Here is a 22,354-nt window from a genome sequence, read left to right as displayed (position 1 = left end):
AATAAAATTTTTAACTATTGAGAACCCAGATTTTGATCGTAAAACTTTATCAGTATTGAGTACCAGTAAATTAGTTTGTTATTCTGATAGATCCATTATCCTAATATGTAGTCACATCAATATTGATCAATGTACAGTACACTCAACTATAGAACCAGAGCTAGTCCAGAGATAAGGTTATCATGACCCATTATTCTATAGAGCAATGACCTACATTTAATTCTATAGAACTCTGACCTACTTTTTATTTTATAGAATTTCAACCTACATCAATGATAAACTACTTAATATTAAAGCTATTTTTAAACACAAAACACTTTTATTGAAATATCAAGACAGCTATAAATAAAATTAATTTGTAGACGATGGGCTTCAATAAGATTTTCCTAGTATAGAAGTACTTTTAAAACAAAAGTGATCTTTTTTTACCTAGTTTAGTGTTGTTGGTTTGCTGTCTTATGGAAGAAAAAAAAATCAAAGCACTCTTTTGAATCCTTTTTGCAAAATGGGAGTCCATGATGAAGAAAAAAGACCAATTTAAATCTCTTCTCTGATTAACGAACAGGTGCTGTAAGCCAATCTGATGTGTATTATAAATATTTAAAAGTCAGAGAACATATTTCATTATGACCACTTTTAGGTCAATAACCATCAATAGAAGCCATTAGTTGGATTAGCCTAACATAATCAATAACATTTGATAAAAACACCAAATTTCATGTCTTTGTTCACAACATAAAGCTTCAGTCTGAGGAATGAAATTAAATCCATCACAAATTCTTATTCTGAACACAAAGACATACTTGATATTTTATTTTTACAAAAATGGTTTGTAATAAAATACTTCCTAATTATTTTAACTCAGACATAATATTTTTTGCATGGTCTGATAACCACAAAGAAACACGAAATAAAACCATAATGTACCAGAAAATAAGACAAAAAACTCTGAAAACAGAAAGGAAATTATCCAAATCATTGTTCGGCTAGCTTCCAGTGGAACAATAGAGGCCTGTTCATTAGCAAGAGAAAAAAGTGGAAATAATGTTTTCTAATCTCTACCAGATCTTTCAGCATTCTTACATTTCTAACATGATGAGGTTTTTTGTAAAAGAACAAAGGCACTTAAATTAACCTAATTTTAACCTGTATCAAATTTACTTTAACAAGGAGTTTAACCTTTAAATACATATTTCTTTCATAAAATAACACTTGTTAATATACATTGTTCTCAAGTTTAACAACATCTTTTTATAACTTTAATAAGTTCTTTAAACACATCTTTCTTTGTTAAACATCAGCAAAGCTTAAATCATGATTAGTTGTCAAATGAAAAAAACACAAAATTGAGAATAAAATTGAGAATGTAATAAAATATCTATCTTATCATTATTTTTTTTATTTAATTTTAAATTAAATAGTTTTATGTTGAAAGTTGTTTATATTCATTGAATGTGTATTCCCATTGATGCACATAAATACTGCATACAGATTGAAATCTGCAGTATATGCACATCTTAACAGGTAAAAATTAATCTGATTGACCCATTTGATGGACTAAATGCAGACAACAAAAAGCCCAAATTTTTTTTTTTCTGCCACAGTCAGATAGGAATTTAAAAAGAGTCAAAATGTGTAACCAAACATAGCTTCTTATATTTTTATCAATCAATGCAAATTTAATTTAAAAATTTACAAATATTTGGGACCTTAAAATTATTACAAAAGCTAAACTTTTATTCTAAGATTTCAGGTTAACATTATTATGCTGGATTTGTTTTAGCAACTTTTCTCAACCCCAGTCCAGTGGCGGATCCAGGGGGTTGGGGGGGGGAGGGGGGGGGAGGGGGTTGGAACCCCCCCTTTTTTTTGGCCGATCAATGCATTTGAATGGGAGCATATAGTTGGAACCCCCCCTTTTTAAAATGGCTGGATCTGCCACTGCAGTCCTTGACAGATAGTATGTATTACTAGTTAGCTAATAACAAATATTATAGTCATAGACCTGCTGTATGTTGGAATATTTCGTCAGCTCATCATGACTGTCAAACTCTAGATGTTGATTACGTGTTACTATTTATAGATCGTATCTCAAACATACATCAAATTACTCCTACTATATCTTGTTTAATCAATTCTACAACTGGGACTTCTAAATGATATTACTGTTTCTTCAACTCTGGTATTTAATTTTTAATTTCATTTCATTTTTGAAAATATTTAATACAAGATATACTTTTAGATAATATTGTTCATTTCATCTGCATTCCAATGCCTGTTATGATACACTGTATATATAGTCTTTCAGATTCATGACAAAACCTAGTGAAGGGCATCGATTCAAACCCAGTTCTGCAAAACTTTTAGTCATCAATTCATAAATTCATTTCATGTTTTAAAATATTTGATACAATATATGTGTTATCAGATAATATTATCAAAATGCTTAATAATTTACATTCCATTAAAGTTTCTTTTGGTATTTCAGGATGAAAAGATCTAGTGAAGTGAATGGCTCACAGGAAAGTTCTATCAAACTTTTAACTTTTAGATGTCAAATGGGCTGTAAATGAGCATTTCAAAGAGTATATTTATAGGCTGGCTGTGATATAGCTGTTAAAACAATAATCAATCAAGTTTTTATTTTTTATTTTGAGCACAATAATTCAACTCTTGATTTACAGACAGTATAAAAGCATGCCCCATTTAAATGACCTTTTAGAAGTTTAATTTGCTTTGTTCACCTGAAGGCTGTTTATAGAATTAATCTGAGAAATACATGTTATAACAATATTGTGTCATTTTATATAATGTATCAAGATCACAAAGAAAAATTACATAATGTTATAAACACATATTTTTTTATTTTCTTTTGAATTGTTTTGATGACAAAGAAAACTATTTACGAGGACAATGTAGAAAATCAACACTTGCAGGTGACATTCCAAACTCAAATTGTTAGAATTAAATATAAACAGATATTTATACAGTAACCTAACAAGTTCATCAAAAATAGAAAAGAGGTGATTTTTATGGTCAAAAGTCACCTACAAATACATTTTGTACCTACATCACATGACAAAGTTATAAATAAATAAAGAGTCTAGACACAAGTTGATTCTACATGGATATTTTACAATCTTTAAAAAATATGGGAAGATTTTTATCCATTTAATGGACTTCAAATTGTTTTTGTCCATGTAATGAAACTTTATCATTTAACGTATTAAATTATTTTTGTTTTGTTGTTTACAATTCTTTTTATATATCAAATCTTAGGTAAGGTGATATTTATTTGTTTATTTATTTGTTGCTAATATCATACAAATAAGTTTAACTATTTCATTCAGACTATTTTGTTCTTATTTACGACTTCCGTGACCTTCCTCAAACCATACATTAGTAAACCGAAGTGATTAATTGGATCAATACTTTAACATGCAGAAGATCTCAGACTTTTTCATTGGCTGGATTCATACACAATGTGTTAATGTGTTTATTGTACGGGAGAGATAATCGCTTACTTTTTTATACTATTCTCCATCATATGAATGTTTTAAGTGCATTCCTGTGCACACTTATAGTGTCAACAAGTACAAGTATATTTAACATACTTTAGTTATTGACGAGGGTGGCAATGATCGTTTTCCGTCAATCAAGCATCATACATGTACACCCCTAGAATCATATAGGTTTAAAATTTATGTAGCAATTACTTAAAATCAGAAAATTAGTTCAATACTCCAGTAGATAGCAAAATTATCTCCTCCTGACCACTGACCCTTTCCTCATGCATTTGAATTATTATTTTATGTTTCTTTAATCACTCTGTAATATGTTTATGTCATGTTGTTATTAATGTTAATGTGCTCTTAATGGGCCCTTTAATTTAGAAAAATAAAAAAATGTATTGTATTGTATTGTATTGTAACATGGTCATACTACAATGTACATGTATCATTTGGGTCATTTTTAAAAAAAAATTCACTATCTAATACAGTTAACTGTAATAAAAATTTAGAGCCTCTTCATACATGATACCGGTACCCCATTGGAACCCTCATTAAATGTAAGGATTTATACAAACACAAAATTAAATGACTGTGGATTTGAAACATCTATGTTAAGGAACCTTAACCACAGAAAAGTCATGGTGTTCGAATTTTCTGATGAATTTCTGATGAGTCAGCCATTTTTGTGGTTGTCTTTGTTAAGATTTCTATTTTGTTCGTATTTCTAGTTTAAAAAGTCAGTCACCTAAATATTCCACTTTACACCAAATCAAACAAAAGGGTCTTTACACCTTATATCCTAAGTCATCTCTATGAAAGAAATTAATTTAATCAAAGAGCTGAAAGCTCTGAAGAAAAATGACGCCACTGTTTCTAATATTGGGATAGTTTTTATGCAAGCACATACCGTAATTAGTTTAACAATGCAACATGTCTCGTAAGCATATAATTGATATTCTTATATGTGTGTGTGTGAAGTGAAGGTGCCAACTGGCTGGTTTTTTTTTAAGACAAATGAATAGGTCAAGACTACCTGAATTGTACAAATAAATACTGTAGAAAGGCTTCTATATTTCTCACTGTTACATAGGCTGAATCCGGGTCCGTTCGCGCCCATTCACGTTTGCGCCAACTCATGTTCGCCCCCTTTCACTTTCACACCCTACATGTTCGCAACTAATCTTAATTGGTTTTGTGTTTAATAACTCTGTTAGCAAGTGTTTTCTTATAAGTATAATTGTTGTCATTGTCTCAAAATAAAGTGAGACAGCATTTTTTTTTTTGTGTTGAATAAATCTTAATCATGTTTTGGATAGCGTATTGTTAAAGATAATAATAATCCTTTCTAAATAAAGTGGTATTTTGTCAACGTTTTATTTAGCGTTGAATAATTCTTAATCATGTTTTGGTTAGTGTATTGCTATACTTTGTTTCATTGACCTCTTTCATAATGAAGTGAGATTCTGACTAATTTTTTTTCTGTGTGTTGAATAAATTTTATCATGTTTTGGTTATAATAGTGGATTGCTATATTTTGGTTCCTATATTTTATTGTTTCGTTGTTTCAGATCAAAGGGCTTAAAAACAATTATCTTTTGTGTTTTTCCTTTAAAATCTTCAATGTTTTACTCATACCAAGCTATAAATACATTCAGTATTTACACCAAAGCAATTTAAAACAACAATCATGATTTTCCAATTATTCAACTTGAATTTGAATTAAAATTGGGCGCGAATGAGTAGAGTGCGAACGGACCTTGGGTGTGAACGTGCGAGGTGCGAAAGTGTATTGGGCGCAAACAGACCTGATACCACATAGTCTGAACCCCCTTCTCCCACAAAATATGAAGTAAATTAAAAACAAATCGTTCAGAGAACAATTGAAGTCTTTCCACTAGAAAAGATCTATTTTTATATTGAAATATGAAAAATCAGTTTAAAATGTTAGTTCATATGGCTTTATGACGTCCTATTAACCTATGACCTTGACCTCAATTTCAAGGTCACAAACCATGGACCTTGAATCAAAATATCCTAGGTCTTTAATATGTTTGGTTAATGAGTACTTCCACTTGACCATAATTTTAAATGTAAAATGGACAAAAACTCCCTTTTATTGTATGCGCAGCCTTTCAACCAAAATATACAAGTAAGGACATGTCGCAACTAATAATTTATGAAAAATTATTTGTCAAAATGTCATACAGTATTTGAAAAGAAGTGAAAATAAGCCAAAATCAAAATTTATAATATGACCTTGACCTTTGACATTGACCTCATTTTCATTTTTAGTACCAATGACCTCATGAAGACCCTAGGTCTCTATCAGTTATGGTTTACCAGTTGAAAATGCATATCGCTTGAATCAAATGAAAAAGGGGGAATAACTCTCATATGGCTATGGTTCAAACGAATATTCTTATCCTAAATATGTAACGAGCAATTTGGTAAAATAAAATCTTTTACGGTTACGAAGGAGAGGTGGCCACAAGAAAAACAGTGTTTGGGGAGATAACTCTTACAACGTAATGTATTTTGTTATAATTACATTTAATATATGTTTCATTATAATACTTTATTCTGATTGGCTAACTGCACATCACATGTTATTCCTCAAGCAATTGCATCACTCAATAAAACTTTTCATTCATAACACGTGGTCCCACAATAAAGTGCACAGATGAATTGAATAAAAAAGTTATAAAATTCGTGTTTTCATGATCCTAGCTAAAAAAAGTAATTATAAGTATTGAATGTTTCTTTTTGTAACCTCATAGGGTTGCAAAAGCGTTGACCGTGTGCACATTTTAGAATGAAGCGCTTACGCTTACGCGCTTCATACAAAAAGTACTTCGGTCAACGCTTTTACACCTCAATGAATTTACAAAAAAAAAGCATTCAATACTTAAATGCAGTTGTAAATTTTTAAAGCAAAAAGAGTTAATACTAACTTTCACTTTTTTGGATGTTCATGTACATTTTGTATGTATTTATTTTTCTCAACTACATGAATTTTTTGGTGTATTTTTAATGATATATATGAGTAGTCCAAATAATTATTACGTCTGGCAAGGCTTTTTAAATTTTATTCTGGGACACCTTCCTATGACCACAAGGCTATGTTAATTTTTTTCTGGGACGCCTTCTTAGGAAGCCTTCCTACGAACGTCTTAGGAAGGCGTCCCAGAAAAAAATAAAATAGCCTTGTCAGACGTCATTATTATTTGGACTAATACATGAGATATTGGATATTTTTATGCATTATTTAACCAGTTGAGTCTTTTACAGGATTGTTTGTTTAATGCTGTTTAAACATTACTGAAAAAAAACACCTTAAATTTGCTAATTATTTGGCATGAAAGTTTGATTTATTGAAAGGGACTCATAGTTTTCCATTTAATTTTAATAATTGTCTAATGGTTAAAACAATAGCTTCGTTGTTTACTTTTATACACAACAACATATTCACTTTGGTTTCGTTGTTTACCTAATATTCACTATGTACTTGGTAACAGTTATTAATTAATTGAATAGAAAATATTATAATAAATATTATTGGAAGCCGAATTGACGTCAAATAGGTGCCGATTTGACTAGATGCAAATTTAACCAGGTGCCGACTTGACTTGTACGTTTCAATTCCTCTGCGATCGTTTGCGGTATTTTCTTGAGAAAACCTATTTTCCATCATCAAAGAGAAGAAGAAACTGCTTGAAATGATTCCCGAACGCTTCGTGATTGTTAAAATAAGTTTAATTCACTCAAAAAACAATTTTAAAACTTGCGATGTTTAAACAGGAAGTTTCAAAAGCACGTGTAAAAGAAGAAATTAACCGGTGAGAGTGGAAATCCGTACATAACATATATCACTATAGTACGACTTTTAAAGCAAAACAGTTTCATCCTTTTGTAAAACAGTCTTTAATATACCTATCACATTAATGTTTGAAGGGTCTTAAGCTTATTCAAATCATATAAGTCGGTATGAAACACCAAAACGGAATGATAATAACCGATTACGTTTTGTAGTTTACAAAATTCTGGACTGGTTCCTGTCAAACTACAACACTTTGTTCGCCTGTAGTGGAATACAAACAGAAACCAGTTAGTTTGTAAACTGGTTCCTGGCTGATTACTACACAATGCTCATGCATATTAATGATAACACAAGCACATTCCAGTTTGTATTGAAATTAGTAAATACGAAACCAAGCGCGGTAGGCAGAGAAATCAGGTCGGCAGTTATGGAACAATGACTGCGTCATTTTCCAAAAATATAAAGAAGCAACATTTATAAAACGCCCCAATAAACAGTAATTGAAGACATGTGGAAAGAATTCCAGGCACATAACACATTTCATATAGTTTCCTTTTTGGTACAAGTGTGGCCAAAAGTTGAGAATGCTAAAACTGTAAAACTTAATTAATTAATGTTAATTGTTCTAATTTACCAGCATAATAGATATGCATATATCCTTTTACTTGACAAATATCTGAACTAAATTATCAAATCAGAACACACTGCATGAACAGAGAATGGCTTAAGTATATAGGACAGAACCTGTACCAATAATGATTAGAATGGACAAGGCAAATGGCAAATGGGAATATTAGAATGGATGTTAAATTAGAAAGGAGAAAAATGAGATCTTTAAACATTAAACCTAAACAAACATGACAAGAATAGTATGGAAGGTACATGGCATTGAATCATTGGATTACAAATATATAAGAGAAATGTATGAATATGGATGGTTGATTTTCCCCAAAAAAATAGGCAAAATCTAAAATTGAATTAGGATTTTTTTTATAAGAAGTGGCTAGGACCATGGATTAGAAGGACGTGGCTTGGAGCATAATTTATATACACAGCTTGAAGCATGGATAAGAAGATGTGGCTTAGATCATAGATTTGATAGATGTGACTGACATCAGATTTTCAGAATATTAAGGATTTATGGTTTATGTATTTACAGATTGGGAATGTTTTGTACATGTATAAAGTGTGTCAGTATATACTAGAGTATTTTGTAAACTAAAGCATGTGTAACATACCAAGCATACAGACATGACACGGATTATACAACATAACATTTGTTTACACATTATTTGTTTTATGATGACTGCTTACAGCACGCTACACACAGAAAAGTCATAATAAATTAGGACAGGAGTGATTGATTGATGTTTAATGCTACTTTCTGCACACTTTGGTATTTTATGAAGACCATTTTGTATTTGTAAAGGAAGTCATAGTACACCAAGACGTCAATGAGGGGAACTTTGTATTAGCATTTGTGGAGAAAGCCAGATACAATGTACCCATTGATGTTTTGCAAAAAAAGTAAAATTCATGTAAAAAATTGTGATTTTTCTATGTAAATTAATAAATTTGTAGTAATGTGTTATTTTGATAAAGGCATTATTGTTTCCAGGATTTAATCCTAGGGTTTTTCATATATCATGATGACTAATTAAGAAAGGAAAAATCATTTAATTAAACATTAAAGAACCAATACTAGACCACAATAAAAGTTCTTGACCCAATACTGAAGTAAAGTTTAATGAATCCAATCCCATCAACTTTTTTCCTATATTGATTCTTCAGAAAACAGACATCACGTTTATTTTGACTTAAATCTTTTTAACGGTGAAATATTTACATTATTTATATAACCATGCCCCAGAAAAAGTCCATTATACGCAGTTAAAAAATCCAATAACGTCTTGAAGAACTTTTATATCTCTTTCAAATCAATTGTTTGACTAACTTTCTCTTTCAATTTTAATGCTAGATATATTTCTCAGTATTAACAGAATATGCATTCAAATATTGAAGCTTCGAAGCCTGACAATTTCAGACCAAATTTGTTTTGGTTATAATTTGTTAGTTTTTTTTGTAAATTCTTATTTTCTCCTTATGCATGTTATGAGAAGAAACGTTTTTGCAAAATTTGCGTAATGTTTTTGAAAATTCAATTATGTATTTTAGCAAGATTTGAAAAATAAAAACTGCAATTATAAGGGAAATATTAAAACGACACTGCATGATCATGTTGATGTAAGAAGAAGGTTTATCTTTCATCAAACGATCTCCCACTTTGATCTATTCTATGACTGATCATTTTACCAAATTTATACTTTGGCTGCAATTTGCCTCACATATTGTCCACAAAAAATTTGGCATTGATGTGATCATTACTTGGTGCCATATGACTTCATGCATACCCCCATGAAAGACTTCAGTGTTTTCCTTTCTTTTCACACAGGTAAATCAAGACTTCAACTCACCACAGCCGTCTTATTTTCAACTTGTTTTTTAAAACAATCAAAATCACTTTTTTTGATATTTCAGTTTCATCTTTGTCCTTGTAGCGATGGACACCAAGAGACAAACTTATAAACATCACAAATCTATACAAACCTGCTGAATTGGACTTTGAGCTTGAAAGAGTATTCTTCGTCCCAATAATTCTGCGAATATACATCCTACGGACCAAACATCAACACTATAACTGTAATGTTTGGCACCCATTAAAAGTTCGGGAGCACGATAATATTGTGTAACAACTTCCTGAGTCATATGAATGTTTTCATCTGGTTCTTCTATCCGAGCCAGCCCAAAATCACAGATCTGAAAAAATAAATAAAAATAATTAAATCTCTGGTCAAGCTTTATTTATCACTCCACTTCGAGCAATACATAACAATTCTAGATTTTAGTCTCTAAGATACATGTTTTTTTTATTAGTTATTATTGGCTTTGAACTTACTTTCAGTATCTGCCAGTGTTCTCATATTGTACTTAACGTCTTGTGTTTGTAATTTTTTGGTGTCACAGGTTAGGGGAGAGTTTGTAACCAGCAAAAAGTTCAACCCTCTGCCATATTCTGAAGTCAGGAGACTGTTATTCAGTGTTTGTCCTTTGTTATATATCTTTATTCTCAATAAACTGTTGTTGCTGTATATCATATTTGTTTTTCGTTTATTGTTTTGTACACAAATAATTCACAATGAGTGTATATGCTGCGATTCTATTTAATATAGGGAGATGGACACAAGACCTTATTTCTATGCAATGTGCCTTGGTTGCTGTACTTTATCTAAACAGTTCCTCCAATTATCCTAAGTGGGTTGTACATAAGATGATACATTCCTAAGCAAAGTGGCTTGGTTGCTGTTCTTCATCAGAATAGTTTCTCCAATTATCCTAAGTGAATACTAACCTTTAAAACACAGTTACTATTGACTAGTAGATTCCCAGGTTTAATATCTCGATGTAATACCCGGGCTGAGTGAAGGTATTTTAATCCTGAAATAGAAAGGAAAATGTTGAAAAATTCATATATATTTTTATCTAGGGGTCAGCTGAGGCCCAAATCCAGTGCAGGATTTTCTTGCTGCAAAAAGACCAATTGGTGGCTGTTGTTTGCTCTTTCGTAGAGTTGTTGTCTCTTTGACATATATTCCCTATTTCCATCCTCAATTTTAGGTATACACATTATATTCTTGATATAAACAAACTAGAGCCAAATCCTTCAAAAGAATGCTGTGCTTAAAATCAAATTGATTAGGCTCTTCTAGAGGTGTGCTTTTATTTATCTTCCCATATAATAATGCATTTAATATTAACAACAAAGAACTGATTTAAGGTACACCAGACAACTGTTAATGGACTTTGAAAATAATATTGTATCAAAGAAACAAAGGCATTCTTTTAAAGTTAAATTAATAAACTTTTGATGATTAAAGCAATCCTATTGATCAATTTTAAACACAACATTGAATGCAGCAAATTTAGTATTTTGATCATTACTGAATAAAGTTTATCTTGGGTTGTATATTAACATAACAACAAATTTTCTTTCCCCCCATTAAAGTAAATTCCTTAAAAATTGAAAAGCATATATTCTTAAATTTGCTTCAGATAATGTATTATCATTTATTATTACACTTCACATGTGCACATATCTATGGGCATTAAACTATTATGCTAGTTTTGTCCTTGGATTATGTTCCCTTAGGAGTACTGAATACTTTCTTCAATATTTACGTATTAATATAAAACCAAAAATTTTTATTCACTTATTTTTTTTCAAATTGTTTCATCTTCTATGTTATCAGAAAATTGTTATCATTTTACAAGAAACCTTTTAATAGTCATTATTGATGTAAACAATAGGCTTATCAAAATATTATTCGATTTCTATAAGTAAAACGTAGTTAAATTGTTGTTGTTGACAGGCTTAAAACTCTGATATAATCGTACTTTCTCAACTGTATTATCTTAAGCTTGTTGTTTTTCAATGAAAATTGTCAATCATCTCTTAACTAAAGTTTAAATAATAATATTATTATCCAACAATAAATATATTTGTGTGCCAGTTCATTTAATGTCACTGACACGTTTTTTTTTCTATATAAGAGTTCGGTTTACAAAATATTTGACATGTTTGAGGGCAGCATTTAAATTTTTGCTGATTTTTCACTTTGTCATAAAATATGTTACCGATTAAAAAAAATATATTTATAAATATCTTGTTCGACAAGATGTGACATGAATATATCATCTTTAAATATGTTTCTATTTATAGATCACATTATATAAACAGAATTAATTATCAGCTTCAGTTACATGTACTATAAAATATTGATGCAGGCAGTATATAATTACTGACTAAATTATTGAATTATTTCTCATTAAAAATATATTTAGTGTCGAAAAATGAAACAGTTGAATTAATCTGTAAGAAAGAGTGTCTAATAATTAACAGAAAAACTCTATAAACAAATGTTGTGTGTGTTTTCTTTTCTTTTCTTTTCTTTGCTTTTTTTGGTCGTTTTTCTTTTTTGCCTTGGCATTGTCAGTTTGTTTTCGACCTATTAGTCTGACTATCCATTTGGTATTTTTCCCCTTTCTTTGTCAATTGTCACAGATGGGCTAAGACCCAGACAAAAATGTCAAGTAGGGGAACTGAAGAATACTCAATTGGATCCCTGGAAGAACGGATTAATAGAAGGAAGTTGACTTCTCCATCAGAAACAAGTGATTTTTTCTTTAATACAGCATTCTCATTTAACCATATATTTCCAAATTTAAGGTCAAAACTTTTTAATTTGGTTAATACTTAAAATGTGAATAAACTTCCTTTTAACCAACTGATAATATTTTTCCTTCATCTTTAAAGGGGGGATTACCCAACATTCACATGAATCAAACTTGTACATTTATCAGCAGAAACTTCCTCCCAGCACTGCTACAGGTAAACTTCATGGTCACAAAATTATAAGGAGGTATTTGGCTTTGCTGTTTTTTAAAAACCTTACAAGGACCTTTAGCTGTTAATTTCTGTGTCATTTTGGTCTCTGTTGTGCAGAATTATCTCATTGGCAATAATCATACCACATCTTATTTCTAAATAAAATATCTGCAGACAAAAGATTGATCCTTATTTACACATAAAGAGGTTGTGGATGTATTAGAAAGACACTAAACAATATCCACTTTCTAAATAGGAAACAATGTATTGTTTACCTACGACTTTTGTCAGTTAATATCATCCCGGTTTCAACCAGGATATGATCGAAATATGACGAGCAGAAGTTATACCACTACCACTTGACTGTCCGGAAGTCTAAAGTAAAAGATGGACAGCTTTCCTATCCTGAAGTGGATGAAAGTTGACTTAAACCTTATCTCTATTGGTTCATGTGTCCTCTTGTATAGAAGGAAATTCACATTTTGTATAATAAAGAGTTTCAATAGACAAAGAACAGAATCGTCTCTTCTTAGAATAGATGAGTAGTTTGAGGAGGAAATGTACAATCAAATTATTTTGAAATCTATTATGTTGAACAGATGAACATTTTCAACAATATAAAAATGTTTAAATTTTCTTTGCAATATAAAACATGTGTCATGCAGATCTCGAACCTTTCTTTAAGTATCAAAAGGGTTTTATCGGTATAAACCACTTACTAAATAGAGCCACATTTATTTTTCATGAATATTTTTTTTATTATAAATCATATAAGCACATGCTGTATTCAAATTAAAGATGTCAACTTTCAACATATTCATGTCATTTTTTTACACTTAAAAATCATGAACTTTGCTGTAAAATTTGTATTGTAATAAGTATTGTTGAAATGTGCGTGTTATATATATATGGTAGGAGGATATCAGATCTGAAGGGCTTTTTACATGATGCACTTCAAGTATGTTGACTTTAAACTTTCCATGTCTAATATCCGGGCCAATTACACTTACAAATGTATTGTGAATAAAGATTTTATAACTTTGATGCTGTTTTGAATAGTTAAAAAGAACAAAAATCTCCTAAGCCATCCTCATCCAAACTAATATGGATGTATCTACAGTCGTAAGGAGAGATTGTATCAATAGAAAGACTTTGACGTGGTCTGATGACGAGAGGTTGAGGTGATACGATGACTTACCTCTGAGTATTTGGTATAGAAAGACTTTGACGTGGTCTGATGTGAGAGGTTGAGGTGATACAATGACTTACCTCTGAGTATTTGGTATAGAAAGACTTTGACGTGGTCTGATGTGAGAGGTTGAGGTGATACGATGACTTACCTCTGAGTATTTGGTATAGAAAGACTTTGACGTGGTCTGATGTGAGAGGTTGAGGTGATACAATGACTTACCTCTGAGTATTTGGTATAGAAAGACTTTGACGTGGTCTGATGTGAGAGGTTGAGGGTATACGATGACTTACCTCTGAGTATTTGGTATAGAAAGACTTTGACGTGGTCTGATGTGAGAGGTTGAGGTGATACGATGACTTACCTCTGAGTATTTGGTATAGAAAGACTTTGACGTGGTCTGATGTGAGAGGTTGAGGTGATAGGATGACTTACCTCTGAGTATTTGGTATAGAAAGACTTTGACGTGGTCTGATGTGAGAGGTTGAGGGTATACGATGACTTACCTCTGAGTATTTGGTATAGAAAGACTTTGACATGGTCTGATGTGAGAGGTTGAGGTGATACGATGATTTTATGCAGGTCACTTTGCATTAATTCTGTCAACACATATCTAGGGTTGGTTAAGGAAAACTCACAATGTGAAAATCTGCATTAAATACAATGTTAACCAAAACAAAATTACAATTATATCTAAAAGACAATGTATACAGTGACCTACTGTGTCATTTTGGTCTCTTGTGGACAGTTGTCTCATTGGCAATCATACCACATCTTCTTTTTATATATAATAAGATGTGGTATAATTGCCAATGAGATATATCTGTTCACCCTAGACACAAGTTTGCAGCAATAGATCATAGTACAGACTTTAACAATTAGCAAACTTCATGCTGTAGATGAAGTCTAAAATGTATAAAAGGCTTACATTGTGTAATTCACATTAACATTCATAAATTCTATGTTTAATATATTAACAAAATGTTTAATTCAAAGAAAAATATTAAAAAGACAAACATGATATAATATTAACGAAGTCATGTCACGACAATGTATAATCTTGAAGCAATAAATTTTACAAGAAATCATTAATACGTTATATGAACAACAGAAAATTAGTTCTTTATATGACTGTGTGATGTTAAGGCTTCACCTGACGTAAAACAATATTCGTAATAGCATAATAGCAATTGCGTATTAAAAAACTGAGTCGAGACACTGTCTTATTGTGTCAATGTCCTTGAGGACGGAAGTCTCAAAACCAACAAAACAAAGAGCACTGCCGTCATTTAAATAATAAACAATCATTTTATAAGGACAAAAGACAAAGATATTATACTGATCAATTTACAATTGACTATTTGTTAAGGAGTACATGTGCAGAGAGTTAATCTTTATATAGAACTGATATTTTGTTCTAATCTTATTTCTGGTGTTATTCAAGAAAATTATGCAAAAACTAAGTCACTTTATAATCTTTTAATCTTAATCCACTTTTCAAACAAACAAAAAAACTTGATTCTTTGACTTTCCATTACTTTAATTGAACTAATGAATTAAGAAACATACTACAAATCAATTTTTATGGCTTTTTATTCTCTCTTTTTTCAACATTTTTTTTTAATTTAAACAATCATCTGTCAAATTACAAATAATTTGCATAAAATTGATCAAAAGTTTTTCAATAAAAACAAAGAAAAATCTGTGCCATTGGTGAAGAAATATGATCTTCTTTATATTCTTCAAATAAAAATCTATCAAGCTCTTGTGTATCGATTCTCTTAAATATGGCACAAATGTTTTTGATTTTACATCTCCATGGAAACAGAGTGTCATCCTGTTTGCATGTCTCTATAGTTCAGTGTCCCTAACGAAAGACAAAAAAAATCAATGTCAACATATCAGATTCCCTAACAAAGACTTTTTTTTTCATAATCTCCTTGAAATATTAATTTAATGTTGACAAGTTTTCATTGTATGATAAGTATCATGCTTTGTGTCCTTCATGCATGCCTGGAGAGAAAAAGACGAAAAAACAATTGTCAACAAAAGACCCTGATCCGACTGATAAAGGTCTTCAATAAAGAAACATTAAGAACCGACAAATTTTCATGTTTAAAAAATCGTCTTAAACAAAGAACCATCTAGATCAGACTAAAACTTCATGTTAAAAAAAAAGTCTCAAACAAAAGAACCATCAAAAGAGGACAAACAATTCATTTTTAAAAATTGGAAAAAAGTAAAAACAAAGGAGTGAAATAATAGAATAAACTGCACTTAAATCAATAGAAAGTGTAATCAGGAACTTCCGTTAATGATTGGACAACAAAGTGATCAATCTGTAACCCATTAAAAGTTCAATACTAGTACCTTAGTACAAGTACTAAAAACTTCATGTTAATTACATAACTTATCAACAAATTTGTCATTACTCAGGGTCTAGTTTTTCTTTGTATAGATCCTGTCAATCCTCAATGCCAAACAAAATCATGTCAAAATAATCTGTTTATTTTAAATGACAATAACACTCCGGATTGTAAAATTTAGGTTTGATATGTTTTCCATTCATACACATCTGTAATAAACATTTTCTACTGGTTGCCAGTTTACTTATTCATCCATTTAGTAAACAATCAATGATATTTTAAGGTGAGAAAGGAGCTTGTTGATTTTCTCCTCTTTGAAGCAAAAATAAACTTAGCTTTCAAGTTCTGACAAAACATTTCAACAGAATATATATATATATCAAAGATACGTAAATTTTCACAAAACTGTTTGGAGACTCGATCAGAGTGGGTGGTTTATCCGAGAACCCAAACCACAAGTTTATCTCAAATCCTATCTCAAAAGTCAAAATATCCTATCCTACGTTTATCATCAAAGTATCCAATCAAAAGAGCTTTATAAAGTTATTTTATACAAAGGTTACAAGCTTATCAAATGTATTTATAAAAATAATCTTGGAGTTTCTTAATAACAAGTAATTTCAATATAATTAAAATAGAGAATTCATCAATACTATGATTTATAGGTTCTATTTAGGGATCACATGTCTATATACAGCCACAAATTAAGTATATTATTTTAGGAAATTGTTTTGTTCCAGGTCATTGATTTTCCGTGAACTTTATGGTCACCCCTCCCCTTATGTTTCTTCCTTAACTTTAACTCTTCAAATCATTAATATATTTTTACTATTTATAGCTAACAAGTGTCAAATTTTCTGTTCCCATCACACCTGATCCACAGCTGATCACAAGGTCTCAGAAGCCCTTAGAAACCCCATTGACGTTACAGTTCATTATATTCATACAAAGGATTTTGAAAATTTGAGCCCTCTCTATAATTCCCTCAAATGTTGTGAAGATATAAAGATGCAAGTACACTAATTTATGAATAATTTAAATTGCAGGTATACACTAATAATACCCAAACTTTGGACCCCTTATCATAACCCAGTCAATTATGTGCAAATTGCAAGCAATATAAAGCACTTTTCATTATTATATTAGAAACAATCATATCTTTTTATCAATCAACAATAAAAAATGACACAAAAGCCAGTAGAAAATCAATTGTTTTATCATGACATCACATTAACACATCACACCAACAATCTGTCTATTTTAATGCATCATTACAGAGTTTTGTAAAGTCTATTTAATCTAGATAAAAGTAAAACACATGGAGGACTTTCACTACTTCCTGACTATTGACAAACGTTTGTCCTTGGGACAGACACAATGACATTGAAAACTTTACTAACAAAGGAAAAAACATACAGGTCCTCAGGGCTTCTGAGAATATTATATATCACTTATAAAACATAACTTTATGGTATTATCAAAGATATATTATATTCATTTGCTAAATTTTTACTGTTTCATTCTAGTTTTGCTTTAGATGTACTTTATCAATCTGAATATGCATGAAAAGACAATTGCTACTGTGAATTTAACAACCAATTAATCAATCCATTTGCAGAGTTTTCTTGAAATCACCAAGTCTAATAAATTGTCAGTTTATTCTATAGTGCAATATGACAGAGACTGTTGGTAATACATAGATCTAACAAATTACCAACATTGTATATATTGTCTATAGGGTGTTTTCGGGTTGATGTCTATGTTATTTACTTCCCCTTATATTCATTATCTTTTTAAGGTCAAGTTCTTCCTGAGTTTCTTTTCCTTTATAAGATCTTTGTATACTAAATTAGCATGGAATGAAAAAGTGCAATTATACATATCAATTTAAACAAATGTATATAAGTTTTCATTTACTTTTATCGTTTACAAATCTGCCTGAATATTAACAGGTCTGGGCACCACTGATTGACCATGTACATAAAACACTCACTACGGACAATCTTATACTTCAGTACATTTTCTATGAATACATGCAAGACTGATACATGATAAGTGTATTCACCTTAAATGACCTAATGATGGACACTTAACATGCTGAAGGTTATTACTACATGGATTTTAGTACAACAGATATTTGTGTTCCACTTCACATATTTATCTATTGTTATAACTTCAATCAAATTATCCAATTCCCCTGTTTAAACTTGTCTTGAAACATGGGATTCCCCTTAGTAATCATTCCATTCCCCTTTCTCTCTATCTGTCTTCTATCATGGGTAAATGCCTTAGACTCTTTATATGGTGTCAAATGAACCACTGGTGTTAAATGCAAGTCCATTTCTTTTTGATCTGAAAACTTCTGAGTTTTCTGTGTGATATAATATTTTTTTACTATAACTGTGATTTTCAAATATATACTTGTTTTGGTTACTTTTCTGGTCAAAACAGGTTCCAAACAGGTCCTCAAATGCTTGGAGCAATCTCAGACTGATCTAGCTATATATAAAAATTATTCCCATGATAACTCTGGTTTCTTTTCAAATTTCTTTTAGAAGATTTTTTTTATAAACAGCTAGTCACTTAACAAGTTAACATCCCTTGATCTTATTTTGAACCTGGGTTAAACTTCCTTCCAAGGAAAGCAATTGAAAAACCTATATTTAGTTACTTCGGAGGTCATAACATAAAAAGGTTTCATTTTGATAACTCTTACCACTAGGAAGTAAATATCTGAAACAGTGATAGATCTGTCCAGATATTTTGACATGGGTAGCTGTAAATGGTTATTATTGCACAAATGTTCAACTTCAATTTATACCATAATGCCATTTAATATATCTATGTTAAGACTGCATTTATCATGCTTTAAAAAAAACTTAAAATGTGCAAGACCAACCCCCTTTTCCCCTCCAAACTTAATGAAAGTAACAAATATAGCATTGACATAATTTGGTGTAAATATACACCCATTCTCGCTAACACTTTCATGGGTTTATCTTATAATCAGTTATATATTCTTTTCTAATAGACCTATAAGAAAATTTAATATGAGTGAAAATGAGACAATTTACATCCAAGTCACAATTTGTAAAAGTCCACCATTATTTCTGTCTGTCCATAAGATGTTATAATCTATCTATGATTTATAGCCTTAAGATCATGCCTTATATGTCTGATTGTCTCCATTATGGAAATTTTCACTTTTCTAAATTCCTGGCCATTAAAATCCTAATCAATAGACATAACTGTTCATTAAAACCTTTGTACTGTTAGTAAATTGAAGGTAAAAAATGGTACATAATTCAGGTGTTCTATTTAATTATGGCGTCTAGACTGTATTTTTTCAGGGATCTGTAGTCATATAGATACTACGCCTCACTTCATTGTACCTGACTGCAAGATGTGCAATTACAAGAGAACATCACTCAAACTGTATCTCAATAAATATTGGGTTTCAGATATGCCAGAATGCAATGCTATTTTATATCATTTCAAGCAGAACTGTTTTTATTTGAATTGCTTCTTGCAGGCCACTCAGTATTTCCAAAACAAAAGATACAAAAACTTGAGGAATTTTTGTCTTCATGAGAAATATACACCTGTACATCACTTAATAGTATCTATAGGGGTTCATTTATTTTCATATTGTTTATTTTTCAGAGGACATATTTGACACAGTTTTGTCAATTATAAGGGAAAAAATTGTATTTTCCATGTAAAAGAATATTGTATAAATGAAGTGCATTTTTTTAATTTCTTTTAAATAGGTGCATACTTTGTAAACTGCCTCATTTTCACTCAAATAATTTTAGGTCTCAGAAAGTAAAGCTCTAAACATCTAATGAAGTTTGTGTTTAAATTCTGTACCAAGCACCTGCCAATAATTTTGAGTTACAAATAGGCATGCAGCAACCCTTTGTAAATAATTTCTATAAATATTTATTTTTCTTTTGGTCAGCAATCTTTACGGTTGAGTGTTTTGACCTGGTGACCTTTCTAACTGCATACAATTGTTATAGAAACTATCAAATTAGCTACCCTACAGGTTGGACATGAGTTTCCACCCTATAATGTCAGACAGGGCTGTTACCTTCTGACTTTTATTTCACCCTGAGGTAGGACACACGATGAAATTGACTTCAAATGAAGCGTGACCTTCACCTACAGCTTACTAAGGGAGGACATATGACATTAAGAGTGTCGAATAGAAATCCGATAGCGTTCGCCAGTTAATTGATCTCGGCAATCATTTACATTGGTGACTTAGGGGTCAGCGAACCTAAAGATAGCTAAAGGCCATCGACTAATGTGCTTCAAAACAAGACATCTCTACAGAGCAGGTTGTTTATGCAAATATGGATAATGACTTTCAAGATTAACATAATTAAATTTGTATCAAGTATGGGAAATAATGTTTACAAAATTAACAAGGAGGATTCTTCAATGTTGCTTCATAATTTTCTCTGAATTCATAATTTTGTATTTTTTTTTTACAATTATTGAAAGATGATAAAAAAAAACATTTTCAGGTGAGCTGATATACTTATAATGTTGCTAATTAAGTGGCACACATTATTATTCAGTTTGGACAATCTACCAGACAATTTAACAGAGATGAGAGGTTCAAGCCTAGGGATTTAGTGCCTTAGATACACATGTATATATTTGGGCCAAGAGAAACGAGAAATCTTTATTATATTTTAATATCAGCAAAATTAAGTGATTTTTAATTGTATCACCCAAGTATGCAGTAACTAGCTATAAATAGTAATAGGACTTGTAAGTGCTTCCAAATAGTTTGTAAATGTAGTAATTTAGTTCATGCATGTATACTCGGAATTGACAGGAGAGAAATGTTGACATATTGGATATCATAAACTGTTTTATTCTGCTATTGACTACTTTATATATTGTACATATAGAACTAGAGCCCATATTGTTAGAACTATAACAAGTTCTCCTGTTAGAATATATAAAAGGGCCATTAAATTGACGTATTTACAATTACATGTTCCACTTGTAGGATAGATATCTTGATACTATTAGACCGAAGTTCATGACCTGGCTATACTACATAATGAATGAAGTAACAGTATACATGTACCTGTAGTATAGATCTTAATCTGATCGACCTACAGGTTAAATAACATTTTAGATGGCTTTTTCGTATAAAATAATGTAAAATTAGAATTAAATTAATAAAAGGGAAATTTGTCCCGGGTCGTCAGAATTAATTTTAAATCTTTATAATATGTATCAGTTTTTAAAAAAAATTATGAAAAAATTTAAAGCAATAAAATTTAAATGTTTGGGTTAGTTCACAATGTACATTGTATCAAATTGAATTAAGAATTGACAAATCTTATATCTCCGTACAGGTAGCATCTTTATTTTCAAATCAACTGTTTTTTGGTAAATTAGGAAACATTGTGAATACAACAATTGAATTGACCTTTAAACTATGGGTGCTATCAAAAGGAACACAAAAATGTCTGAACAACACAACTCAAATGGGAATTTTCCTTTCGATGGTTGCTACACTACCCTTATCAAAATGGACCCCTGCACCATAAATCTGGACCTTATCAAAATGGATTCATGCACCATAAATGTGGACTCTGTTCCAGGGAAGTGAACAACATTTAATCAGTACTTTTACAGTAAAAGTTTGCAATAGTCCCTTGTACCGTCAGTCACAACATATAACAATCAACAAAGCCACGGAATACCACCAGATAACAATAATAAATAGGCGATAACTTTATTTATCTTCTGTTTATATTCATTCATTGTACCTTATTTACCTCTGATAGGTAAATTCTTACACTGAAATATACAGTGACGATTTACGATGTCCACGGTACACGTTGATACAATGGTTTTACTGACTGACACCTCTGATTAAGTACTACGTATATCATATACAGATAAATAGATGTACATCTCATTCATAAACAGCTGATAAGTACGGGAAATTCAGAAATTATTGCCAGGTTATTATACATATAAATAATGTGACTTGGT

The 22,354-nt window shown here is 30.7% G+C and overlaps 1 protein-coding gene across 2 annotated transcripts in view; it reads right to left on the bottom strand.

Moving 5' to 3' along the window:
* LOC139528876 (serine/threonine-protein kinase NLK-like) overlaps nt 1–22,354 on the bottom strand; it is a 44,476-nt gene that overhangs the window by 11,448 nt on the left and 10,674 nt on the right. For both annotated transcript variants that reach the window (XR_011665713.1, XM_071325108.1), the window contains exons 4-6: nt 14,468–14,574; nt 10,739–10,824; nt 9,937–10,146 (exon numbers count right to left, since the gene is read on the bottom strand). Coding sequence is in view for 1 of the 2 variants with exons in the window: in XM_071325108.1 (XP_071181209.1) it covers nt 9,937–10,146; nt 10,739–10,824; nt 14,468–14,574 (403 nt within the window). In the remaining variant the exon portion in view is untranslated. The remainder of the gene's footprint in view (nt 1–9,936; nt 10,147–10,738; nt 10,825–14,467; nt 14,575–22,354) is intronic.

The sequence above is a fragment of the Mytilus edulis genome, chromosome 6 (genome assembly GCF_963676685.1).
Source record: "Mytilus edulis chromosome 6, xbMytEdul2.2, whole genome shotgun sequence".
NCBI lineage: Eukaryota > Metazoa > Mollusca > Bivalvia > Mytilida > Mytilidae > Mytilus > Mytilus edulis.
The sequence above is the reverse complement of the archived record's forward strand: the minus strand, read 5'-3'. Positions and strand labels throughout refer to the sequence as shown.